This window comes from Labeo rohita, chromosome 14 (genome assembly GCF_022985175.1).
Source record: "Labeo rohita strain BAU-BD-2019 chromosome 14, IGBB_LRoh.1.0, whole genome shotgun sequence".
NCBI lineage: Eukaryota > Metazoa > Chordata > Actinopteri > Cypriniformes > Cyprinidae > Labeo > Labeo rohita.
In genome coordinates, this window is record NC_066882.1 from 19680407 (window position 1) to 19700630 (window position 20224).

Here is a 20224-nt window from a genome sequence, read left to right on the forward strand (position 1 = left end):
ACTGTCATGTTTTAATCTTTCGGCATGAAAGATTTTCACAGTATCAAAAGTGAATAATAATAATAATTATAATAATAAAAAACAACAAAATAAAACAGAAAGCCAACATACACTTGGCCATTAATGGTATAGTATAAATCTACATTCCAAATGTTTAAGATAATGTTTTCTAGTTTAATATAACCTGGATAGAGTCAAAGATGTCGGAAAAATATGAAAAAAAAAAAAAAAACTCAAAACAGATTTCTCAAGAGATCTCGTTCCTTCAAAGAGATTTAGTCTATCATAAAACCCAGAGACCCTAATTTCCAGAAAAAAATGCCTGTATTTGGGATTTTTACCAGAAGGGGCTCAGCTTCAGGGATAAACGTGTAAAAAAAAAAAAAAAATGACGCAGACATACAAAGCTATGGAAAGGGCCACCAGATGTTACAAGCGCCGTACCACTGAAGGGAATCTTAAACCCCTTTAAAAATCATAAAATGCGATTGCAAATGTAACGCATGAAAACAGGTCTGAACTTGTTACGCACCAGTGGACTGAAACTACACCAGCAGAACTACTGCAAGTGTCTGGGATGTATAAATTCAGGTCTGATACCATCATGCAGCCAAAACAAGGGTGCACTGCTGGAGAACCAACTACAAACTGAAACTCACAACAACAGCATCGAGAACGTGGTCACAGCACAGAACTATATCCAAACCACCACATGGGAGGATCAGCAGGGATACTACCATACGATTTCGGTCAGGGAATCAGGGAATTCTGCCAACAGTCAGTTTGGAATAGCATTCCATACAGAGTCGAAGGACAAGGGAGAGACTCGTAGTTGCCTATACTTGTCAGTTTTCACGCATCATGCAAAGGAAACGTAGCTCATCTGCTTAACCTTAGATTTTGTGTATAAAAGTGACACAGTCAACGGATACAGGTCTTTTAAAATCAGTTTCTTTTTTAGTGTTGATTCCTCTTTTCTTTTCTTGAAAACGTCCAAAGTAATAAAACAAAACAGTTTCACACATCACACATCGTAAGCATAGGTACTGATGTTCTCATTGCTCTAAAAGACAACAAAGTCCATGTGCACGGTTCACCTTTAGTGCATATAAATTGTCACAGCTGCACTTGGCTTTACAAAGTCGATTGTGAAATGACAGGGGTGTAGTATATTCTATCCAGATCGTTGTATTTCACATGGACAGCTCTACAAACTAAAACACATCTGTGAACAAAACAGTCTTTGCTGCCTTTTTACCTCCATTATGACAATCAGACAGCAATTCGAATTTTGTATTATCTAGAAACCCACATTTTTCGCATCTATTCTAAGACTACAGTATATTTGCAGGGTGAATGTGAGAGTTTGCAAGAATGCATGATGGTGCAACCGTAGAAGTACCTTTTAAAGAACAAAAGCTTGATGGGTCAAACCGCACCGTTGTTGCGAATTTAAAACATTTTTATTGTAAAACAACTGTGTACATACGACATATAAAGCATGTAGATGCACTGGATCAGTACCCGAACGTGTTTTAGCGATAACAGGATGCAAGTTTTCGGACTGAGGTCAGGATGCAGTGTGATCCCCCGTGAACAACAGGTAGAAATGAAAACGAGTCGATGACTGGTGGTCAAAATCAAGGTCCCGTGGCATAGAGGCAGAAAGGGCTGTGAGAGGGAGAAACCTTAGGCCGATCAGGTGTTAAGTACAGTAACCAAAGGCCAAACTGGTTTTTAGTACAGTCTTGCTGGGAGGGGTGGGGGGGTCTGTTTACCATCACCCATCTGTTACTGAGCTGCATTTGAGGGCATCTTTTTGAGGCTGAAGTTGGACCAGTTCACGGCCACCTTCTGTCGGGTTTGTTTAGCAGAGTCAAGGCAAAACCTAAAAAAGAAGCAACAAATTAGATTTTTTACATCTCTGACATTCTTGTTCCAAGAATGACCTGCAATGTAATCAAGGGGCAATCAATATCTCTTCCATGTAAATCTGAGTTGTTCTCCTAGCAATGAGCACTAGGAAGTTTTGGTTTCCTTAGCTGTATCTTCATCATTTGTTCTCTATATCTGTACTTGGTAAGCCCTACTGACTCTGAAATCTCACTGGAACAAATCTAAAATGTCTATATTGTATCCTAAAGGGATAGTTCATCCAAAAATGAAAATTTTGTCATTAATTGCTCACCCTCGTGTCGTTTCAAACCAGTAAGAACTTTGTTCATCTTCAAAACACAAATTAAGATATGTTTAATGAAGTCCGAGAGCTTTCTGACCCTGTATAGACAGCAACGCAACTGCCACATTCAAGGCCCAGAAATGTAGTAAGGACATCATTAAAATAGTCCATGTGACATCAGTGGTTCATCCGTAATTTTATGAAGTTACAAGAATACTTTTTGTGTGCAAATGGTACTTTCATGAACATGTGTTGAATACTGACATGGAAGAGTTTGAAATTGTCGAAAGTCGTTATTTTTGTTTGCTTTGTGCACAAAAGGACTATTTTAATAGCTGCATTTCCACCGTCAGGCCAAAAGTGGGCGTACTAGTGCACGCCAGGGCCAGTCACGTTACCACTGTCACTTCCAGGGCTTGATCGTGCCTCGTTGGGGGTTCCCTGGGGCCAATGGTCAGGGATTTTTGGCCTGCTGAAAACCTTGGGCCAAACAGGGCCAGCTCGGGCTTGAAGAGTGGCTACGAACAAAGGCAGAGTTTCTCCGCGTCTGGACAGCATCAGCACTGCTAATTGTTTCATATAGTTAACAGCTATAACACCAGACTTTTAAAATAATTTATGCTCAAAACTCACTTTCCGACAATAGCAAGTGTTTGAAATATCTTCTGTTTGTGATCCGTTGAGGATTATGATTATCATACAAGGCAGAAATATTTATAAGCGATGCAAAAGACTATGCACGTTAGCCATTACCATAGTGAACATGGTAAATATGACTGCTTGAAGAAATCAGATCATATGTGACCCTGGACCACAAAACCAGTCATAAGTAGCATGGGTATATTTGTAGCAATAACCAACAATTCATTGTATGGGTCAAAAATATTGATTTTTCTTTTGATGCTCAAAATCATTAGGGTATTAAGTAAAGATCATGTTCCATGAAGATATTTAGTAAATATCCTAACGTAAATATATCAAAACTTAATTTTTGATTAGTAATATATATTGCTAAAAACTCTGATTTTTTGCACCCTCAGATTTCAGATATTTAAAAAATGTTCAAATATTGTCCTATCCTACCAAACCATACATCAATGGAAAGCTTAATTATTCAGCTTTCAGATGATGTATAAATCTCAATTTAAAAAAATTGACCCTTATGACTGGTTTTGTGGTCCAAGGTCCATAGGCTATCACAATTGTGTATTTATTTGGTAAAATATTTTATCTGTCAGTAAGTCTCTTTAAACCTGACTGTCTGATGTTCATATTTAGCTCCACGTATGTCGTAAAATGTATCATAATCAGTTTTTGTTCAGGAGCTCCACTTGCTACTCAGGTTGTATTTTTGATAGAAATGTGATGTATGCTGTGACTACAATAAAGAGAAACAGACGTGACCAATGTGTGTCCTCTTTCTTTTGTGAAATAATGGTAAATACCACTTTATTTCTCTGTGACTAATTTTCAATGAAAATAATTTCATTATGATCAATGAATCATTTATTAATGTAAAACTGGTAAAACATAGATGCTTTTGGTTTTAAGTCTTTAAGTAAATTGCAAACAAAGTACGTTTGTTCGCGTTTTAAATTAAAAAGCAAACAAACTGACGCTTTTATCACGTTTATTTTGTGATTACACTAGTTCCAGTGATTTATTTCTGGTTAGTTTTCTGCTAAATTCTCTTTTTTGGTAAAATGATGGGGTTGAGTGACGTTGTTCCAAAGAGGCGTGGTATAAAAAGCGGGTTTTAGTGAAGCGCTGTGGAGCTTCTGGCCTGACAGCGCAAACGCAGCATGATTTTGGGCTCGGTGGTTGCAGGTCCGAGGCTATTAGCCCCACCCGGCCTGTTGAAAGCACTGGCTCGCACTGGGCCAACAGTGGAAATAATGTCAGAATAAAGTCCTTACTACCTTTGGACCTTGAATGTGTCAGAATTGTCATTTTTGGGTGAACTATTCCTTTAAGTACAAACAATAATAATATTGAAGCTTGTCAAACACCACTAACTAACTGAGCCGTTTGCCTTTGATAATGACTGGACTGTACCTCTTGAAATATTCAACCTCCCGATCAATCTCATCCATTTCCGTAGGGTCGACGTCTTTGGGAAGGAACACATCATCTATCAGGGAGAAAGGGGGAAAAAAAGATAAAGAGCTATAAATTGGTCTGACACAACTGATTTACCAAATCAAACCAACTTGCTTTTTCCCAAAGGTCACTTACCGATTGCATTACTTGATTTTTCCGTCTTGTTTTTGTTCTTATTTTTAGTCTTTCCCTTCGGTTGCTGTGCTTGCTGCTGTGAAATGGGAGTGCTGGAGGCGGTTTTAGTGTCTACGATGTCATGCTCCAACCTGTTTCCCCGTGCATCCGAGAGGTCGTTCTTCCCCCTCTGTGTGTTAGACCCTGTATTATGGTGACCGTTTGAAGCTCCATTGGATGACTGTTTGCAAGCTTTGACCTCTTCTGCTCTCTTACTTCCCATTTTCTGCGAGTCTGCCTGCTGTTGAGTCTGGTGGTTCTGTTTAGATCCACCTTTGGTGCTTCTATCTGAATCAGCTGCCCTTGTTTCTTGCGTTTTGTGCGTGTCAGTTTTTGTCATTTTCGTACTGGTCACCTGCTCCTGAGTCACCTGGTCTTGGTGCCTCTGATTCTGCTGCTTTTTACCCTTCTTTGTCTTGGAACCGACTCCAGTTGTGGGCTTGGTTTCAAGGACTGCATCGCTTGGCTTGGCCGCAGATGCGGTGCCAGGCTGGATGGACTCTGAACCCGTGGCTGGGCTTCGTTCTGGTGACCGCACACGGATGAGCTTGGAAAGACTTGGCGTGGAGTGGAGCCTCTGGATGTCTTTGGCTGCAGTGGTGGAGTCCTCCCAACCGTTCACTATATCTAGGTCTCTCTTGAAGTTCCTCAGCGAGAGCGGCGCCAGATCCAAATCTATCTGCTGCAGATCAGAAGATCCGTTGAGGTGAGACAGCAGATGGTTTCCTTCCAGTGTCGCTGCCTTTTTTGGGAAGTCGTTGACGTCCAGGTTGAGGTCGTACATGCTGAAGGAGGCACGGATGGAGTCTTTTATGGTGTTTTTGATCTCCTCCAGACGGCTGGTCAGGAAACTGTTAACTCGCTCCAGCTCCAGCTGAGGCCACTCCAACAGTCTGTTTGCTTCCCCGTCTGGAGGCGAATCTTCTATGGGGTCAGGGGGAGATGCCGAGCGGGGTTCACTCATGGCTGCCTCGACGCTGCCCTGAAGAGCCCTCTCCTTCTCCTGATCAAGATTGATGAGAAAGAGAAAGCTAAGTAAATGCATCTGCATAAAGAATGCAATGGCAAGTTGGCTTCAAAATAAACTATTTCTGGAAATCAAAGGCGGCAGAGCTTCAAAAAGGTAAAATCTCAAAACAGAAGCACATTTCATCATTACAACAGTTTCTTAACAGAAACGGAAATTCAAAATAATATTTTAAGCACATTATTCAGTTTTTTTAGCCCACCCTTATGCTAACCCAGGCTGTAAATATTATTGCAATATTACTACAAAAAAACTTTATATTTTAATATATCTTAAAACTTTTCATATTTTAAATATTTTTGTAATTTCTGATGACAAAGCTGAACTTTCAGCTGCCATTACTCTAGTCTTCATTGTCACCTGATCCACTAGAAATCATTCTGATATGCTGATTTGGTGATTATTTTATTTTTTCCGAAATTTTTTCAGAATTCAGTAACTTCCAATGTTACAAATGAACCAGAAATGACTGCTGTAATTACAGTTGAAATCAAATGTTTACATATACCCGTGCAGTATCCGCTAAATGTTAATTATTTTACCAAAATAAGAGGGATCATACAAAATGCATGTTATTTTTTATTTTGTACTGACTTAAATAAGATATTTCACATAAAAGACAATTACATATAGTCCACAAGAGAAAATAATAGTTGAATTTATAAAAATGACCACATTCATAAGTTTACATACTCCTGATTTTTAAAACTGTGTTGTTACCTGAATAATCCACAGCTGTGTTTTTTTTGTTTAGTGATGTTGTTGTTCATGAGTCCCTTGTTTGTCCTGAACCGTTAAACTGCCCGCTGTTCTACAGGAAAAATCTTTCAGGTCCCACAAATTCTTTGGTTTTTCAGGGCTTTTGTTTATTTGAACCCTTTCCAACAATGACTGTATGATTTTGAGATCCATCTTTTCACACTGAAGACAACTGAGAGACTCATATGCAACTATTACAGAAGGTTTAAACGCCCACTGATGCTTCAGAAGGAAAAACGATGCATTAAGAGCTGGGGTGAAAACTTTTGAACAGAATGAGATTGTGTACATTTTCCTAATTTTTCCTAAATATCATATTTTATTTCCATTTAGTACTGATCTTCAGCAGCTACAGAAGTTACTTACATGTTTCCCAGAAGACAAAATAAGTGAAATTTACCCTGATCTTCAAATTCAAAAAATTTTCACCCCCTGGCTCTTAATGCATAATTTTTCCTTCTGGAGCGTCAGTGAGCATTTGAACCTTCTGTAATAGTTACATATGAGTCCCTCAGTTGTCCTCAGTGTGAAAAGATGGATCTCAAAATCATACAGTCATTGTTGTAAAGGGTTCAAATGTACTACAATGCTGAAAAACCACAGAAATTTTGGGACCTGAATTTTTTTTCTGAAAAAGAAAACAGTTTAACTGTTCAGGACAAAAAAGGGACTTATGAATAACTCTCACAAAGTCTGTGAGATCATCTGTGGATCATTCAGGTAATAACACAGTATTAAGAAAAAAACTTTTGAATGTGGTAATTTTGATAAATTCAACTATTATTTTCTCTTGTGGACTACATGTAAATGTCTTTTATGTGAAATATCTTATTCAGGTCAGTACTAAATAAAAAATAACATGCCTTTTTTAATGACCTCTCTTATTTTTGATAAAATAACATTTTGCAGATTCTGCAAGGTGTATGTTAACATTTGACTTCAACTGCATCTCTTTTCCAGACGTTTATACGCAAAGCTGAATCAGACAACAAACATTGCACCTTTTTCTTCTGTTTGTGCCGTGCCCGTTTTGCAGCCTTGGCGCTGTTGACGGGCTTGGGCTCTGTGCTATTGATGAAGTCTAGGAGTTCATCCACGTCTCGATGGTCTATGGCACTCGGTGCTGCTGGGTCTAGATCCTGCCTCTGAGGAAGTTCCTCTTTACGTCGGGTCAGCCTGGACCGAAGCTTCTCCCTGATCTCAGCATAATTCCGACTGGTGGGGGCGGCCGGAGGCTGTCCAGAGGAAAACATGATTTTAGTCATGGAAGATACAGCATAAATATAACATAGTGCAATTAGTGCAATGACTAAACATTAAAGATGGAACAACAGGACAGGGTTTTGCAGGGTCGTGGAAAAAAAATAGAAAAACGTAAGACCAAGTAAAGAATTTAAAGGCATAGTTCACCCAAAAATGAAAATTCTGTCATTAATTACTCATGTCGTTCCAAACCTGTAAGACCTTCGTTCATCTTCATAACACACATTAAGAAAGTTTTGATAAAACCTGAGAGCTTTCTGAATCCTCCATAAACAGCAACGCAACTGACATGTTCAAAGCCCAAAAAAGGTAGTACGGGTATTGTTAAAATAGTGCATGTGACATCAGTGGTTCAACCTTAATTTTATGAAACTATGAGAATATTCTTGTGTGCAAAGAACGATGTCCTTACTGCCTTTCTGGGCCTTAAACATGGTAGTACTGTTGCTGTCTATGCAGTGTCAGAAAGCTTTCAGATTATCATAAAATATCTTAATATGTGTTCTGAAAATGAACCTTACGGTCTTACGGGTTTGGAACGACACGAGGGTGAGTAATTAATAACACAATTTTCATTTTTCGCTAACTATCCCTTTAAGAAATAAATTGCAGGGAACACAATCCGTCAACATGTTTTCAAAACATAAATGTCTAGGAACCACAAAATAAGTTGCATAAGCAAAATCTCCATTATTTTTTTCATTCATTTCACAAAAAAAATCATCCAACCACTAGAATATGTATTTACGTTTTCTGTACCTTAGGATCACACTGCAAATTTTATTTAGCATTTTATATTCTTTTCTAGTACAAATGTATAAAGAATGAAGAAATTAAATTACATAAGATTAGAAGTCTTGCTTGCTAGAAAATTTATTAAATTAAGTGGGTTTATTAAAACAAGAACAAATATCTTCCAGCGGGCTTAGATAAATTAAATTAATGTAATGGGAGAACAAGCTTTCATACCTTATTAACAGATATTTATTCTTGTTTTAAGCATAAACTCACTTAATTTTGTTCTATTTCTTAGAAAACAAGACTAAATATCTTCATTTTGTATCTCAAGTAAATATATAGAGTTAGGGATGCTGAGAAATTTGTATTGGGAAAGACAAAAACACAAAGGAAGGTACAACTTTTTTTTTGTAGTGAATGCAAGTTTACATTTAAAGGGATAGTTCAGCCAAAAATGAACATTCTGTCAATAATTACTCACCTTCATGTCATTCTAAACCTGTAAAACCTTCGTTCATCTTTAAACACAAATTAAGATATCTTTGATGAAACCTGAGAGTTTTCTGACCCTGCATAGACAGCAATGCAACTACCACATTCAAGGCCCAGAAAAGTAGTAAGGACATTGTTAAAACAGCTGAATTTCATCAAAAATATCTTAATTTGTATTTCAAAGATGATTGAAGGTCTTACGGGTTTAGAACAACATGAGGCTGAGTAAATAAGACAGCATTTTTTATTTTTAGGTTAACTATCCCTTTAACGCCTTGACTTTCTGCACAGATTAAGACCTTTTCAAGGTCTTCATTTGTACAATGGAGAACTAAAGTCTTTTTTTAAGACTCACAGAAACCCTTAAAAAAAAACATACCGCGTTGTGGCCAAAGAACTCGCAGTAGCAACAGTCACAGTATTTCCCGTCCTTCTGATTGGTGGAGGAGGAAGCACAAGAGCTGCGCTCCGAGCTGCTGTCTTCATCATCTCCTTCTTCAAGCTCACAGGGCGGAGCGTGACACAATGACCCGTTGGGCAACTTGTGCCCTTTACACGCCTGGTCCCTGCTCATACAAAACACCACAACTTAACACACAGAAATATTAAGCAATAAACCCAACTGATGCTCAGTGCACGTCCACTGATGCTCACCTGCATGCTCCTGATGTTAGATGGCCAGCATTGGAGGAGGCTACAGAGCTGCCGTTACTGTGTCCGTTACACGGGTGACTGCATCCCAGGGGGTTGAGTTTGACGTGTTGTTGGTTTCCAGCGGGAATGTGGGAGTTCTTGCAGGCGCTGGGCTTGTGTTGGGCCCCCGGACTGTCCGCCCCACTCGAGTGCTTGACTGCGGGAGCGTGAATGTTTGGTACCAGCGGAGAGAAGGGAGCGTGCGAAGGCAGCCCCGAACTAGCGGAGTTGACGTGAACATGCTGACTGGAGTTTTGCTTGGGAGGCAGCAGCGAGGAATGCTGGGACGAGAGACCCGTTGGACTGTTGGGTGGCACTGACAGGTCTGCAGCTTGGTGGTGGTCATTTGGGTGGAACGCCTCACCTGTACAAATCGCATATTTCAATTCTTAGTTATTTAGTTAAGCAATGTTTATTTAGTTTAACGTTTGCACATACTGTATCCTGGCCAGACACAAGTGATAAATCCTATGTCTTCCATGCTAATTTGAGTGACAGCAACAAGCAACAGGACATTTTATCGGTCGCTTCGTTTCTATTTTTGCTGCGACCGGTGATACTACCCACTGTGACTTCATTGATTCATAATCTCACCTTACATAACAGCTAATTAAACATCAAAATATTCTGATTGGATGTTATTGTGTCAGCAACATTTTTTTTTTTATTGTAGTCTGACACATACTTGTGACCACGGACCACAAAACCAGTCATAAGGGTCAATTTTGGGTAAACTGATGTATGATTTGTTAGGATAGGACAATATTTGGCTGAGATACAACTATTTGAAAATCTGGAATCTGAGGGTGCAAAAACCAAACATTGGAAATCAGAAAAATTGCATTCAAAGTTGTCAAAATTACGTTTTTAGCAATGCCTATTGCTGATCAAAAATTAAGTTTTTATATATATATATTTTACGGTAAGAAATTAACAAAATATCTTCACAGAACATGATCTTTACTTAATATCCTAATCTATAATTCTATAAAATCTATAATTTTGACCCCTACCATGTATTTTTGGCTATTGCGACAAATATACCAGTGTCACTTATGACTGGTTTTGTGGTCCAGGGTCACATTTGTCACATTGGGTATGGTGAGGACATAGTGCAAACTTAAAAGCTTTGTGGTTCACACCCATTACATAAGCCAGTGCAATATGAGTAAATGGTAAAAGTAAATTAATTTAAAACGCATTAATATACTGTCACCATTTACATTAAAGCTGTTGTGCACGCATACATATTCTTTCACTCCTTCTCCTTCAGTCTTTTTACTGCAATACTGCGCTAAAATTAGAACAAGCACTTCAACCCCATAATCTATTATCTTCTATCCTTAAACACAACGTCAGTAGAAGCATTGAGATTAAAAACAACTTCTGATATCGTATGTAAATATGGCTAAACAAAGTGAAAAATTACATTTCAGTAACACTTTTTATTTGATAACATCACATCATGCATGAGGTATCATGAACCAACAATGAACCTTATATTAAGTAAAATTTAAAGTAAGATTTTTTTTTAAAGAAATTAACACTTTTATTCAGCAAGGATGTATTAAATTGATCAAATGTGACAGTAAAGCAATTTTATGTTACAAAATACTTATATTTGATAATAATAATAATAAATGTTTATTGAGCACCAAATCAGCATACTAGAATGATCTCTTTTCTCTGTAGAAAATTCAGCTTTGCATCAAAGAAATAAGTTACATTAAAATTGTACTGAAATAAAAAATATATATATTTAATATACTATATATATATATATATTTTTTTTTTTTTTTTTTTTAACTGTAGTTCTGATGAAATAAATGCAGCCTTAGTGAGCATAAGAGAAGTCTTTTAAAACTATTACTGACTCCTGAACTCTTACTGAACTTTTGAACAGTAGTGTACACCAATAAATGTTTTACAATTTAAGTTGTATAAATTAAAATGAGTGAATGTGTTATACATACACATGAATTAAAAATAGTATATTTATAATAAGGTTAATTAGTGAACATTAGTTAATTAGTTAACTACTTTACTTAACATGAACTAAAAATGAACGATAGTTCTACAGCATTTATTAATCTAAAAAAAAAAAAAAAAAAGAATTGGAAAAAATCTACAATGTGTACATTTTAAAGTTAAATTCTTTTATCTAATGCACTTTGATTCATTCTGAAGGCGGATGTGAAACTAGTATATCGCTAAATGAGGAGCTCCAATCTGGAACTGGTTTGGTCAAAACAGTAACTGTACTAGTAGCAAGTGTGCGATGCAGTTTTGCATGTGTATGAGCCTGTTTAAAAATCTGTTGTCCAACAAAGATCATTTATTGGCATACTTTTTCTCCAAATTAACGTCATAACATGGTCAAGCATTTAAAATAATATTTGATCAGTAGTGGTTTCATATCACAGAATGTAGCTGAAATCATACTTTTTATAGTATTATAGGCTATGTCGATTAGCATTGCATTATAAATATACTTAATCCTTATAAAAATACCCAAGATTGCGTGAAGAACACAGACAAACCATATATTGTAGCAATCGTATGTTTATTGTCTTCAAGTGTCCTCAGTTAAAATTCCTCTATCTGCGTTTTATTCAGCTACAGCGATAACTGAATTAGAGATTCCTGGAGCATTGTAGGTACTACTACTTCTGCTGTTTAGCATATGTGGGGTTTCTGCGCAAAGGCGCCCTTCTGAATCAGAAAGAGCTTTATTGCCAAGTGTGTTTCACACACAAGGAATTGTTTTAATGTTAAGAGCTTCCAGTACAGAAAGTACAAACAATTTATTTCACATTCCAGTCAATTAAACAGTCATCACATTACGTTTGTACTCAGTAATGCTCACAACACCCTTTTTGGGTATTTTTCTCTAAAGAAACAGGATTTCCCTGAATTATCATCATTGATATTGGTATCGCAATAAATACCAGAAATTATTGTAATACATTTTTAAGCCCACATCTCCCATCCCTAGTACTCACCCCCTTGTCATCCAAGATGTTCATGTCTGTCTTTCTTCAGTCGTAAAGAAATTATGTTTTTTGAGGAAAGCCTTTCAGGATTTTTCTCCATATAATGGACTGATATGGTGCCCCAATTTTGAACTTCCAAAATGCAGTTTAAACGCGGCTTCAAACGATCCCAAAAGTGGTTGTAAATGATATCAGCCAAGAAAGAAGGGTCTTATCTAACAAAACCATCGGTTGTTTTCATTTAAAAAACACAATTGAAATACTTTTTAATCTCAAACGCTCGTCTTGTCTTGCTCTGCCTGATCTCTGTGTATTCTGTTTCGACAGTCAGGGTATGTCGAAAAAAGGTAAAACAGCGATATATGATGATTCTGAGTTTGAGGGAGAACATGAGATAGGATATTTTTCAACATACCCTAACTGTCATGAACCGGAACAAAACCGGAACAAGAACCAGAACAAAACGGTCCAGGCAGAGTAAGACAAGATGAGCGTCTGACATTAAAAAGTATACAAATTGTATTATTTTTATGAAAATAACCGATCGCTTCGCTAGATAAGACCCTTCTATAAGTCTAGATAAGACTTTCTCAGTTGGGATCGTTTACAACTGCATTTGGGATCATCTGAAGCCGCATTTAAACTGCATTTTGGAAGTTCAAAATCAGGGAGCCATATCGGTCCATTATATGGCGAAAAATCCTGAAATGTTTTCCTCAAAAAACATAATTTCTTTACGACTGAAGAAAGAAAGACATGAACATCTTGGATGACAAGGGGGCGAGTACATTATATGTGAATCTTTGTTTTGGAAGTGGACTTCTCCTTTAAACCGCTAGTTGTCAGCAATTCATACTGCACTTCTAAGGTTTTATTTTGACAGAAAACTTCTATTTTATTTTTTATTTTGACAGCTTCAGTGAAAAGCGGCTTCAAATCACTTCAATTTCACTATAAATCGTGTGAAATGGTGTAATCATCTGCCACGAAAATAAAGCATAACTGGTGGCAGTTGCGTTCCAAAACACACGCTAAACTCACAGTATATGAAATAAAGAAATTCACTGCAACTGTGAACGGAGCCATTCTAAAGCACGGAAACAAACTGATCGCCTCACTTTGAACTTGATGAAGATATTAAGCCATATTGTCCCTTCGGTTTTAGTTTGTTTGACAGATACTATGTCAAAGCTTAATGGCCCAAAACATGACTTTAAAGACCTTTTATGTTAGGATAAGCAGTTTAAATATATTTAAAAAACTACACTTTTTGCCCACAAGACCTATCGTTTATATCGTCATGTGACCACGATAATATCGAGACAGTTTTGCTATTGATAATATCGTTACAACCCTATCTAATGCATTAACTAGTTAAAACCTAAAGTGAAGTGTTATCCATATTTCATATCATGGCATGGCCTTAACTGTGCTCTTACCTGGAGGAGTTGGTCGTCGACACATTGTCTTGAAGTGCTTGGGGTTGGTCTTACATAGATCAGTGGAGGCAGACAGAGTCCCAGGAGAAGCCGTATTGGAATTCTGGGATGCGGGATGACTGTAGGGACAGACTTTCGTCCCGAATGTTTTGGCAGCCTTCCCAGGAGCGTCATGAGAAGATCTCTTTTCATGGCAGGCTGGTCCCAACGTTCCGCCTGATCAGGACAAGAAATAACAGTCAGTCTGCTGTATTTCTACAGTTAAATTCTATTAAATACTTTCTGTACGTCTGTCAAAGAAAACCACTCAGCAGAAAGCAAGAAAAGTTTGATCAGGCCTTATATCAACACTAAAGGGCTTTTCTGTTCACAATACTATACATTATCCTGCTTATTACACAGCTAAACACTAAATAAATAAATAAAAAAGCATTACATATTGATTTGAGCTCATAATCTGAGAAGGAAAAGAAATTATAGAATAATATGAAAGCTGATACAAGCACTGTTGTGTAGGAAATCGAATGCCTGAGATGGTCAGTGGTCATTACATAAAAATATCAGCTGCAACCGACCAACCAGAATCAAGTGATTCAGCGCGCCGTGCAATGAAGAAAAAGAGACGTACTCTGTGAAAGCGTAGGTGTGCTGTGGTTGCATTGAGACCCTCCGTTAGAATGAGCCGAATTCCACAGGCCAGACAGTTTGCGCGCGGAGAGGAAGGAGCTGGGGTCCCAATCCACCGAGCTATGCTCGGGATAACCGTTCCCACAGCTCTGAGACTTACAGGAGGACGAGTGGGACAGCGGCACCTGGATAACAACACATTCATGTTTTAGACAAAAGACAGAAAACACCTCAAAATGCACACTTATTGAAACTGCTGGGGATCTACAGGGTGCATGGAACTTGTGGACATGTCAGGGCTAACAGATTTGTTTTGTCTTTTTTGTGTTGTGTACACAGGATTGTCCTCAATGACATACTGAGCTTTCCGGTTTAAAGAAAAGGACAGTTTTGAAGAGTTACAGTTGTGGCACAGTGTTCATCATCCAATTAAAGAATGGATGTAAACTTAACATCAGCAAACTTTAATGAACATTGTTCATTTTAGCTAGTGCAGTCTCTACATTTACATTAATTTATTTGGCAGACAACAAGCGATTTATCATAAGATGGCAATAGACACGAGAAGTGCTAGTTATACAAAGTTTCAGTCATCGTTCAAAATATGAAAAGCTAGGACAGGAAGGAATAAAGGATGATAAGAGAATAGAAAAAGAAGTTTTCAGTTGTTTCTTTCGAAAATCTTACAATAAAAATATGATCACTTGATACAGTGCCAACTTATAACTCTATGGATGTGCAGTGAATCTAAAAATCATTTGGACACACACTTAATATAAGAATGTCACTGGTTTAGATGATAAAATATTAAAATGCAAATGCACTCCAATATTTCATTTATAACTTCTGAAAATAATTTCACTAAAAATCGCTGCGATATTGGCTGGTTAAAAGGTACAAATTACCATGAATGGTTTAGAAAAGCCAAGTTGGTTTTCAAAAAATAGCATAAGAAAAACACTTGCTAGGTATGAAATTAAGTATTTAAATGTCCTACTCTAAAAAAACAATTTTCACTCACTTTTCACTTTTCAGAGATTTTTAAGTAGAAAAAACTAAAATGGTATTTTGTTGATAAATGCACTCCTATATTTTTGGTTTATTTACAACCTTCAATAATAATTTTCACGATGTACGTTTGTTAAATAGCACTAGGAACTTGAGGAGAAGCACCACTAAAAATCACTGCAATATTGGTTGGTTAAAAGGCACAAATTACCAAGAATGGTTTAGAAAAGCAAAGTGAGTTTTCAGAAAATAGCATAAGAAATGTATCTACAGACAGGTTTAGTAAGTATGAAGTTAGGTTTTTGGAAACATTTTTGGTGTCTTACTCTAAAAAAAAAAAAAAAAAATGGTGTAGAAACAATTTTCACTCAGAAATTGCTAGTAAATTTCACAATTACAAAGAAATGCAGAGTAAGAGATTTTTAAGTAGAAAAACTGAAATGGTATTTTCTTTATAAGTGCACTACAATATTTTAGTTTCATTTACAACTTCCAAAAATAATTTTACGATGCATGCTTGTTAAACTACCACTATGAACTTGAGGAAAAGAACCACTAAAAAAATCACTGCGATACTGGCTAGTTAAAAGGCACAAATTACCATGAAAGGTTTAGAAAATCCAAATTAGTTTTCAAAAGAAAGCGTAAGAAAATGATTCACAAAAAAAGTTTGCTAGGTATGAAATTAAGTATTTGGAAACATTCCGGATGTCCTACTCAAAAAAAAAAAATGTGTAGAAACAATTTTCACTCAGAAACTGTTAGTAAATTTCACAATTACAAAGAAATGCAGAGTAACAGATTTTTAAGTAGAAAACACTGAAATGGTATTTTGTTGATAAATGCACTCCTATATATTTTATTTACAACTTCCAAAAATAATTTTTACAATGTATTTTTGTTAAACTCACTATGAACTTGAGGAGAAGCGACACTAAAAATCACTGCGATACTGGCTGGTTAAAAAGCACAAATTACCAAGAAGAAAGTTAGTTTTCAAAAAAATAACATAAGAAAATGATTTACAAAAAGTTAGCTAGGTATGAATTTATGTATTTGGAAATATTCTGGATGTCCTACTCCAAAAAAAAAAAAAGGTGCGGAAACAATGTTCACTCAGAAATTGCTAGTAAATTTCACAATTACAAAGAAACGCCAAGTAAAACATTTTATGTAGAAAAACTGAAATCCTGTTTTCTTGATAAGTGCACTCCAATATTTTTGTTTTATTTACAACTTCCAAACATATTTTTTACAATGTATGTTTGTTAAACACCACTTTGAACTTGAGTGGAACCGCCACTAAAATCACTGCAATTACCAAGAATGGTTTAGAAAAACAAATATAGTTTTCAGACAATAGCGTAAGAAAATGATTTACTAAAAAGTTTGCTAGGTATGAAATTAAAAAGACATACAAATAATTTTCACTCAGAAGTTGCTAGTAAATTTCACAATTACAAAGAAACGCCAAGTAAGAGATTTTTAAATAAAAAAACTGAAATGGAATTTTCTTGAAAAATGCACTCCAATAATTTAGTTTGATTTGCAACTTCCAAAAATAATTTTTACGATGTATTTTTGTAAAACACCACTATGAACTTAAGGGGAATCGCCCTACAAATCACTGCAATATTGGTTGGTTAAAAGGCACAAATTACCAATAATTATTTAAAAGAGCAAAGTTTTTAGTTTTTAGAATAGTTTTAGCATGATTTGTTTACCACTCAGCTTCATATTTTGTCCAAAATGATATTTGGCTATTATGGAGTACAACTTACAGATTAGTACACCTTATTTTTTTTCTCACAAAATTCAACACAACATTCACCATATTCTGAAGTTACAAAGATAACGTCTTTTGACTGTGCCTAAAAAACACTAGGCTTTAAAATCTGAATTTCAACAAATTACCCCACAGCTAATCTCAATTACCTGCGCAGTCTGCTCCTGAATCGTTCTCCTCTCCTCCTCTTCCACACTCTTCCTGCAGCTCTGGCAGATCCACAGCGGTACCTCACCCAACAGCGACTGGGAGAGCGAAGGCACGGCGTCTGCCAGCTTGCGGCCTGGAACCTCCCGCAGCAGGGCCTGGGACAGTGCGGGTACAGCTTCTGCCAGTTTGGACCCATGACTGGGGAGCCCGTTCACCTGGCCTGCCCCCCAGTCTTTAAACTCCCGGTGGCACAGCAAGCAGCAGGTGTGCATGGACTGTGGGACGAAAGGAAATTAGTTAAAACAAACAGACTGACTAGTTTAGCTAGCTACATCCACAACCTAATAAAAAATGACTAAAATGATTTCTCATTTGAATGAATTTTCAGCATCTCCAAATCTAAAATTCCCTGATCTTTCCCAGTTTTTCAAAACCTCACAGCAACGGTATATATAAGTTGTTCAGTGGTTGGTAGAAAAATTAAAAAGCCATCCATATAAATAAAATGAGTTCATTAATGACATTTTTGTTCATATTACAATTCATTTTCTACAAGGAAACAAGCACTGCAGACATTAAATATTTGCTTTGTTTTGGATAAAACTCATTTTTATTTGTTCTAGATCATTCGAGATAACGTTACGGTGCTTTGAAAGCTTGTCTAAAACCAGTGCATTAAAAAAAAAAAAAAAGAAAATCTTTACACAAAAACGCTGTCAAGTCACTGACTGACTGGTCAGTGAGACAAGCTTTTTATAGCAGGAACTCAATAATTAAAGCACAACTCTCTGCAAAAGAGATGCTACACTGCAAATCACATCACAAATATAAGTTTTCTACACAGAGCTGTTCCAGCATTAAAATATGTATACAGAGAGCTAAAAGGGTTCACCAAGTCAATTGTAACCCATCAAAAACAAATACTAAACAGTGAGACTCCGCTGTACACAATCCAGTCAGTGAACAACCATAATGTTAAATACATCATCTCAAACAGTATTTATGTTTTTGTGCATTGCAAGTGAAACATTAGCAGGTGGGTAACCACGAAAGGCTAGTAGAGCTGAATCGTATGCCAACTCTTGGCACATAGTAAATATGCCTCCCTAAGTCATTTGATGCACTAGACCATGGTAATTATATCAGAACATAAAGTGAGACTCCATAGCTGGGTTAGTAGCACCGCGTTAGCCTGATCTCTACAGGAATAATTTAGTAGCCACAGCAGACGACAGCAACACACTGCTAGCTTTGTGCTTCACGTACTTTCGTTTAGCTTTCTTTGACCAGCTATACACATAGAATCAGTGTCGTATAAAACATTCAGATGTAAGGTAATGCACTGCTTAGAGCCATCAGAATGCTTTGAAGGCAATGTATTTATTTATTTATATCTTTGCATAGGTGGCGAGCGAGCTAGTGCTGCTCCGCCCGTGCAGGCTTAGTGATGGGAAATCCGACTCACTTCCGCGAAACGATTCATTCGAACAGTCGATTCAAAGAATCGGTTCAACACAGCTTCAGAGATTATTTTACGCTTGGACGTTAAGACGTCATAACGTCGTCCTTGGCGGCATATGAGATGCTGCAAATTGCATTTTGCTGTTAAGGTTTATTAATAAGCGTGTATTTACACGTGTCCCATCTCAGTTAGTTTCAAACGTGATTTAGTAATACTAAACTTAATTTACGCTATGATGTTCGAGTAAACACTTTCCATTAAAACTATTTTGTTTTGTCGTAAACATATTTCCAGCAACTAAAAATACTTTTGGCCCCAATCAAAATGTTACTATCAGCCCACGGTTCATTGAGCAAGTCAGTTGTTTTGATTCATTTTGACTGTTCTGACAGATTCAGTCCGCTTCGTAAACGAATCCGTCGATGAACCGACTCACAAAGGGATCCGAGTCGTTCATGAATCGGACATCGCTAATCAGGCGCTACAAAACGCAAAATAAGCGCGAAAACACAAATAACTGCACGTGCAACAGAGCCCCAGATAAAGCGCCGGTTAAAATGATTAAAAACCAAGTCGCTAACAGCGTGAACCGGCTGAAGGAGGTGTGTTGTCGGATGTACGTGTTAGCATTAGCTACCTGATTGGTCCTGCTCGCTCCTGCATCTCCTCCACCGCCAGCGCCGCCGCCTGCTGCCGCCGCTGCTGCTGCTGCTCCCGCATCGCCGGGCTTCTTCGACAGGCTCTGCTGCTGCTGCTGTCCCGACACTAAATCCTTGGCCCCGACGCCCTGCTGCTTGCTTTTTTTCCTCGCCATCGCTTTAGTCCGTATTATGCCCGTCGGCTGGTCTCCAGGTTCAGTGTAAAAACACAGTTTCGGTTCTTGTAGGCAGTCGCAAATGCTCCTGTTCTTTCTCAAGGCAAGACAACAGTGAATATGGCGGAGGGCTGGCACACACACACTCGCACACACACACACACTCGAGCAGGTTCAGGGGTCACACGTACTGATGGCAGACGGCTTCAGTAAGCTTGGAAGAAATCGAGGACTCCATGTTTATTGAGGGCAAGATTTCCAGGTGACAGAGTACAGTCGGTCAAACTACAGTAGCGCAGGAGTGAAGGAGAAATATCAACATAGTAAACACGTGCAGCTTTAATACATAATGAATACATGGAATTACGCTATTTACTTGGTACTTGTAACGCCGGTAAAATGCAATAAAATAAAATAATAAAAGAAAAAGAAAAAATAGCATTTATGAGCATGCTATGTGTTTTAAAATATTTTACGAACATTTTAATAATTATTTTAGATTCTTAGTATTTATTTTAGA

General features: G+C 37.3%; 1 protein-coding gene across 1 annotated transcript; it reads right to left on the reverse strand.

Moving 5' to 3' along the window:
- Positions 1-14: 14 nt before the first annotated feature.
- fam193b (family with sequence similarity 193 member B) lies at positions 15-19984 on the reverse strand. Its single transcript, XM_051128111.1, has 10 exons — positions 19528-19984; positions 17428-17703; positions 14486-14669; positions 13858-14073; positions 9387-9789; positions 9112-9298; positions 7241-7474; positions 4415-5456; positions 4235-4310; positions 15-1888 (listed from the first exon to the last, which is right to left on the reverse strand). The coding sequence occupies exons 1-10, from the start codon at positions 19702-19704 to the stop codon at positions 1792-1794; spliced, it is 2892 nt and encodes a 963-aa protein (XP_050984068.1). The 5' UTR covers positions 19705-19984; the 3' UTR covers positions 15-1791.
- Positions 19985-20224: the final 240 nt, after the last annotated feature.

Bases quoted from the DNA above. Each gene is read 5' to 3' on its own strand.
- fam193b (XM_051128111.1), bottom strand. From the start codon at position 19,704: ATGGCGAGGAAAAAAAGCAAGCAGCAGGGCGTCGGGGCCAAGGATTTA. The intron at 9,790-13,857 runs GTAAGAGCACAG...CGATTTGTACAG, and splicing joins TCGACGACCAACTCCTCCAG to GTGAGGCGTTCCACCCAAAT. The intron at 1,889-4,234 runs GTACAGTCCAGT...CTTCTTTTTTAG, and splicing joins GAGGTTGAATATTTCAAGAG to GTTTTGCCTTGACTCTGCTA.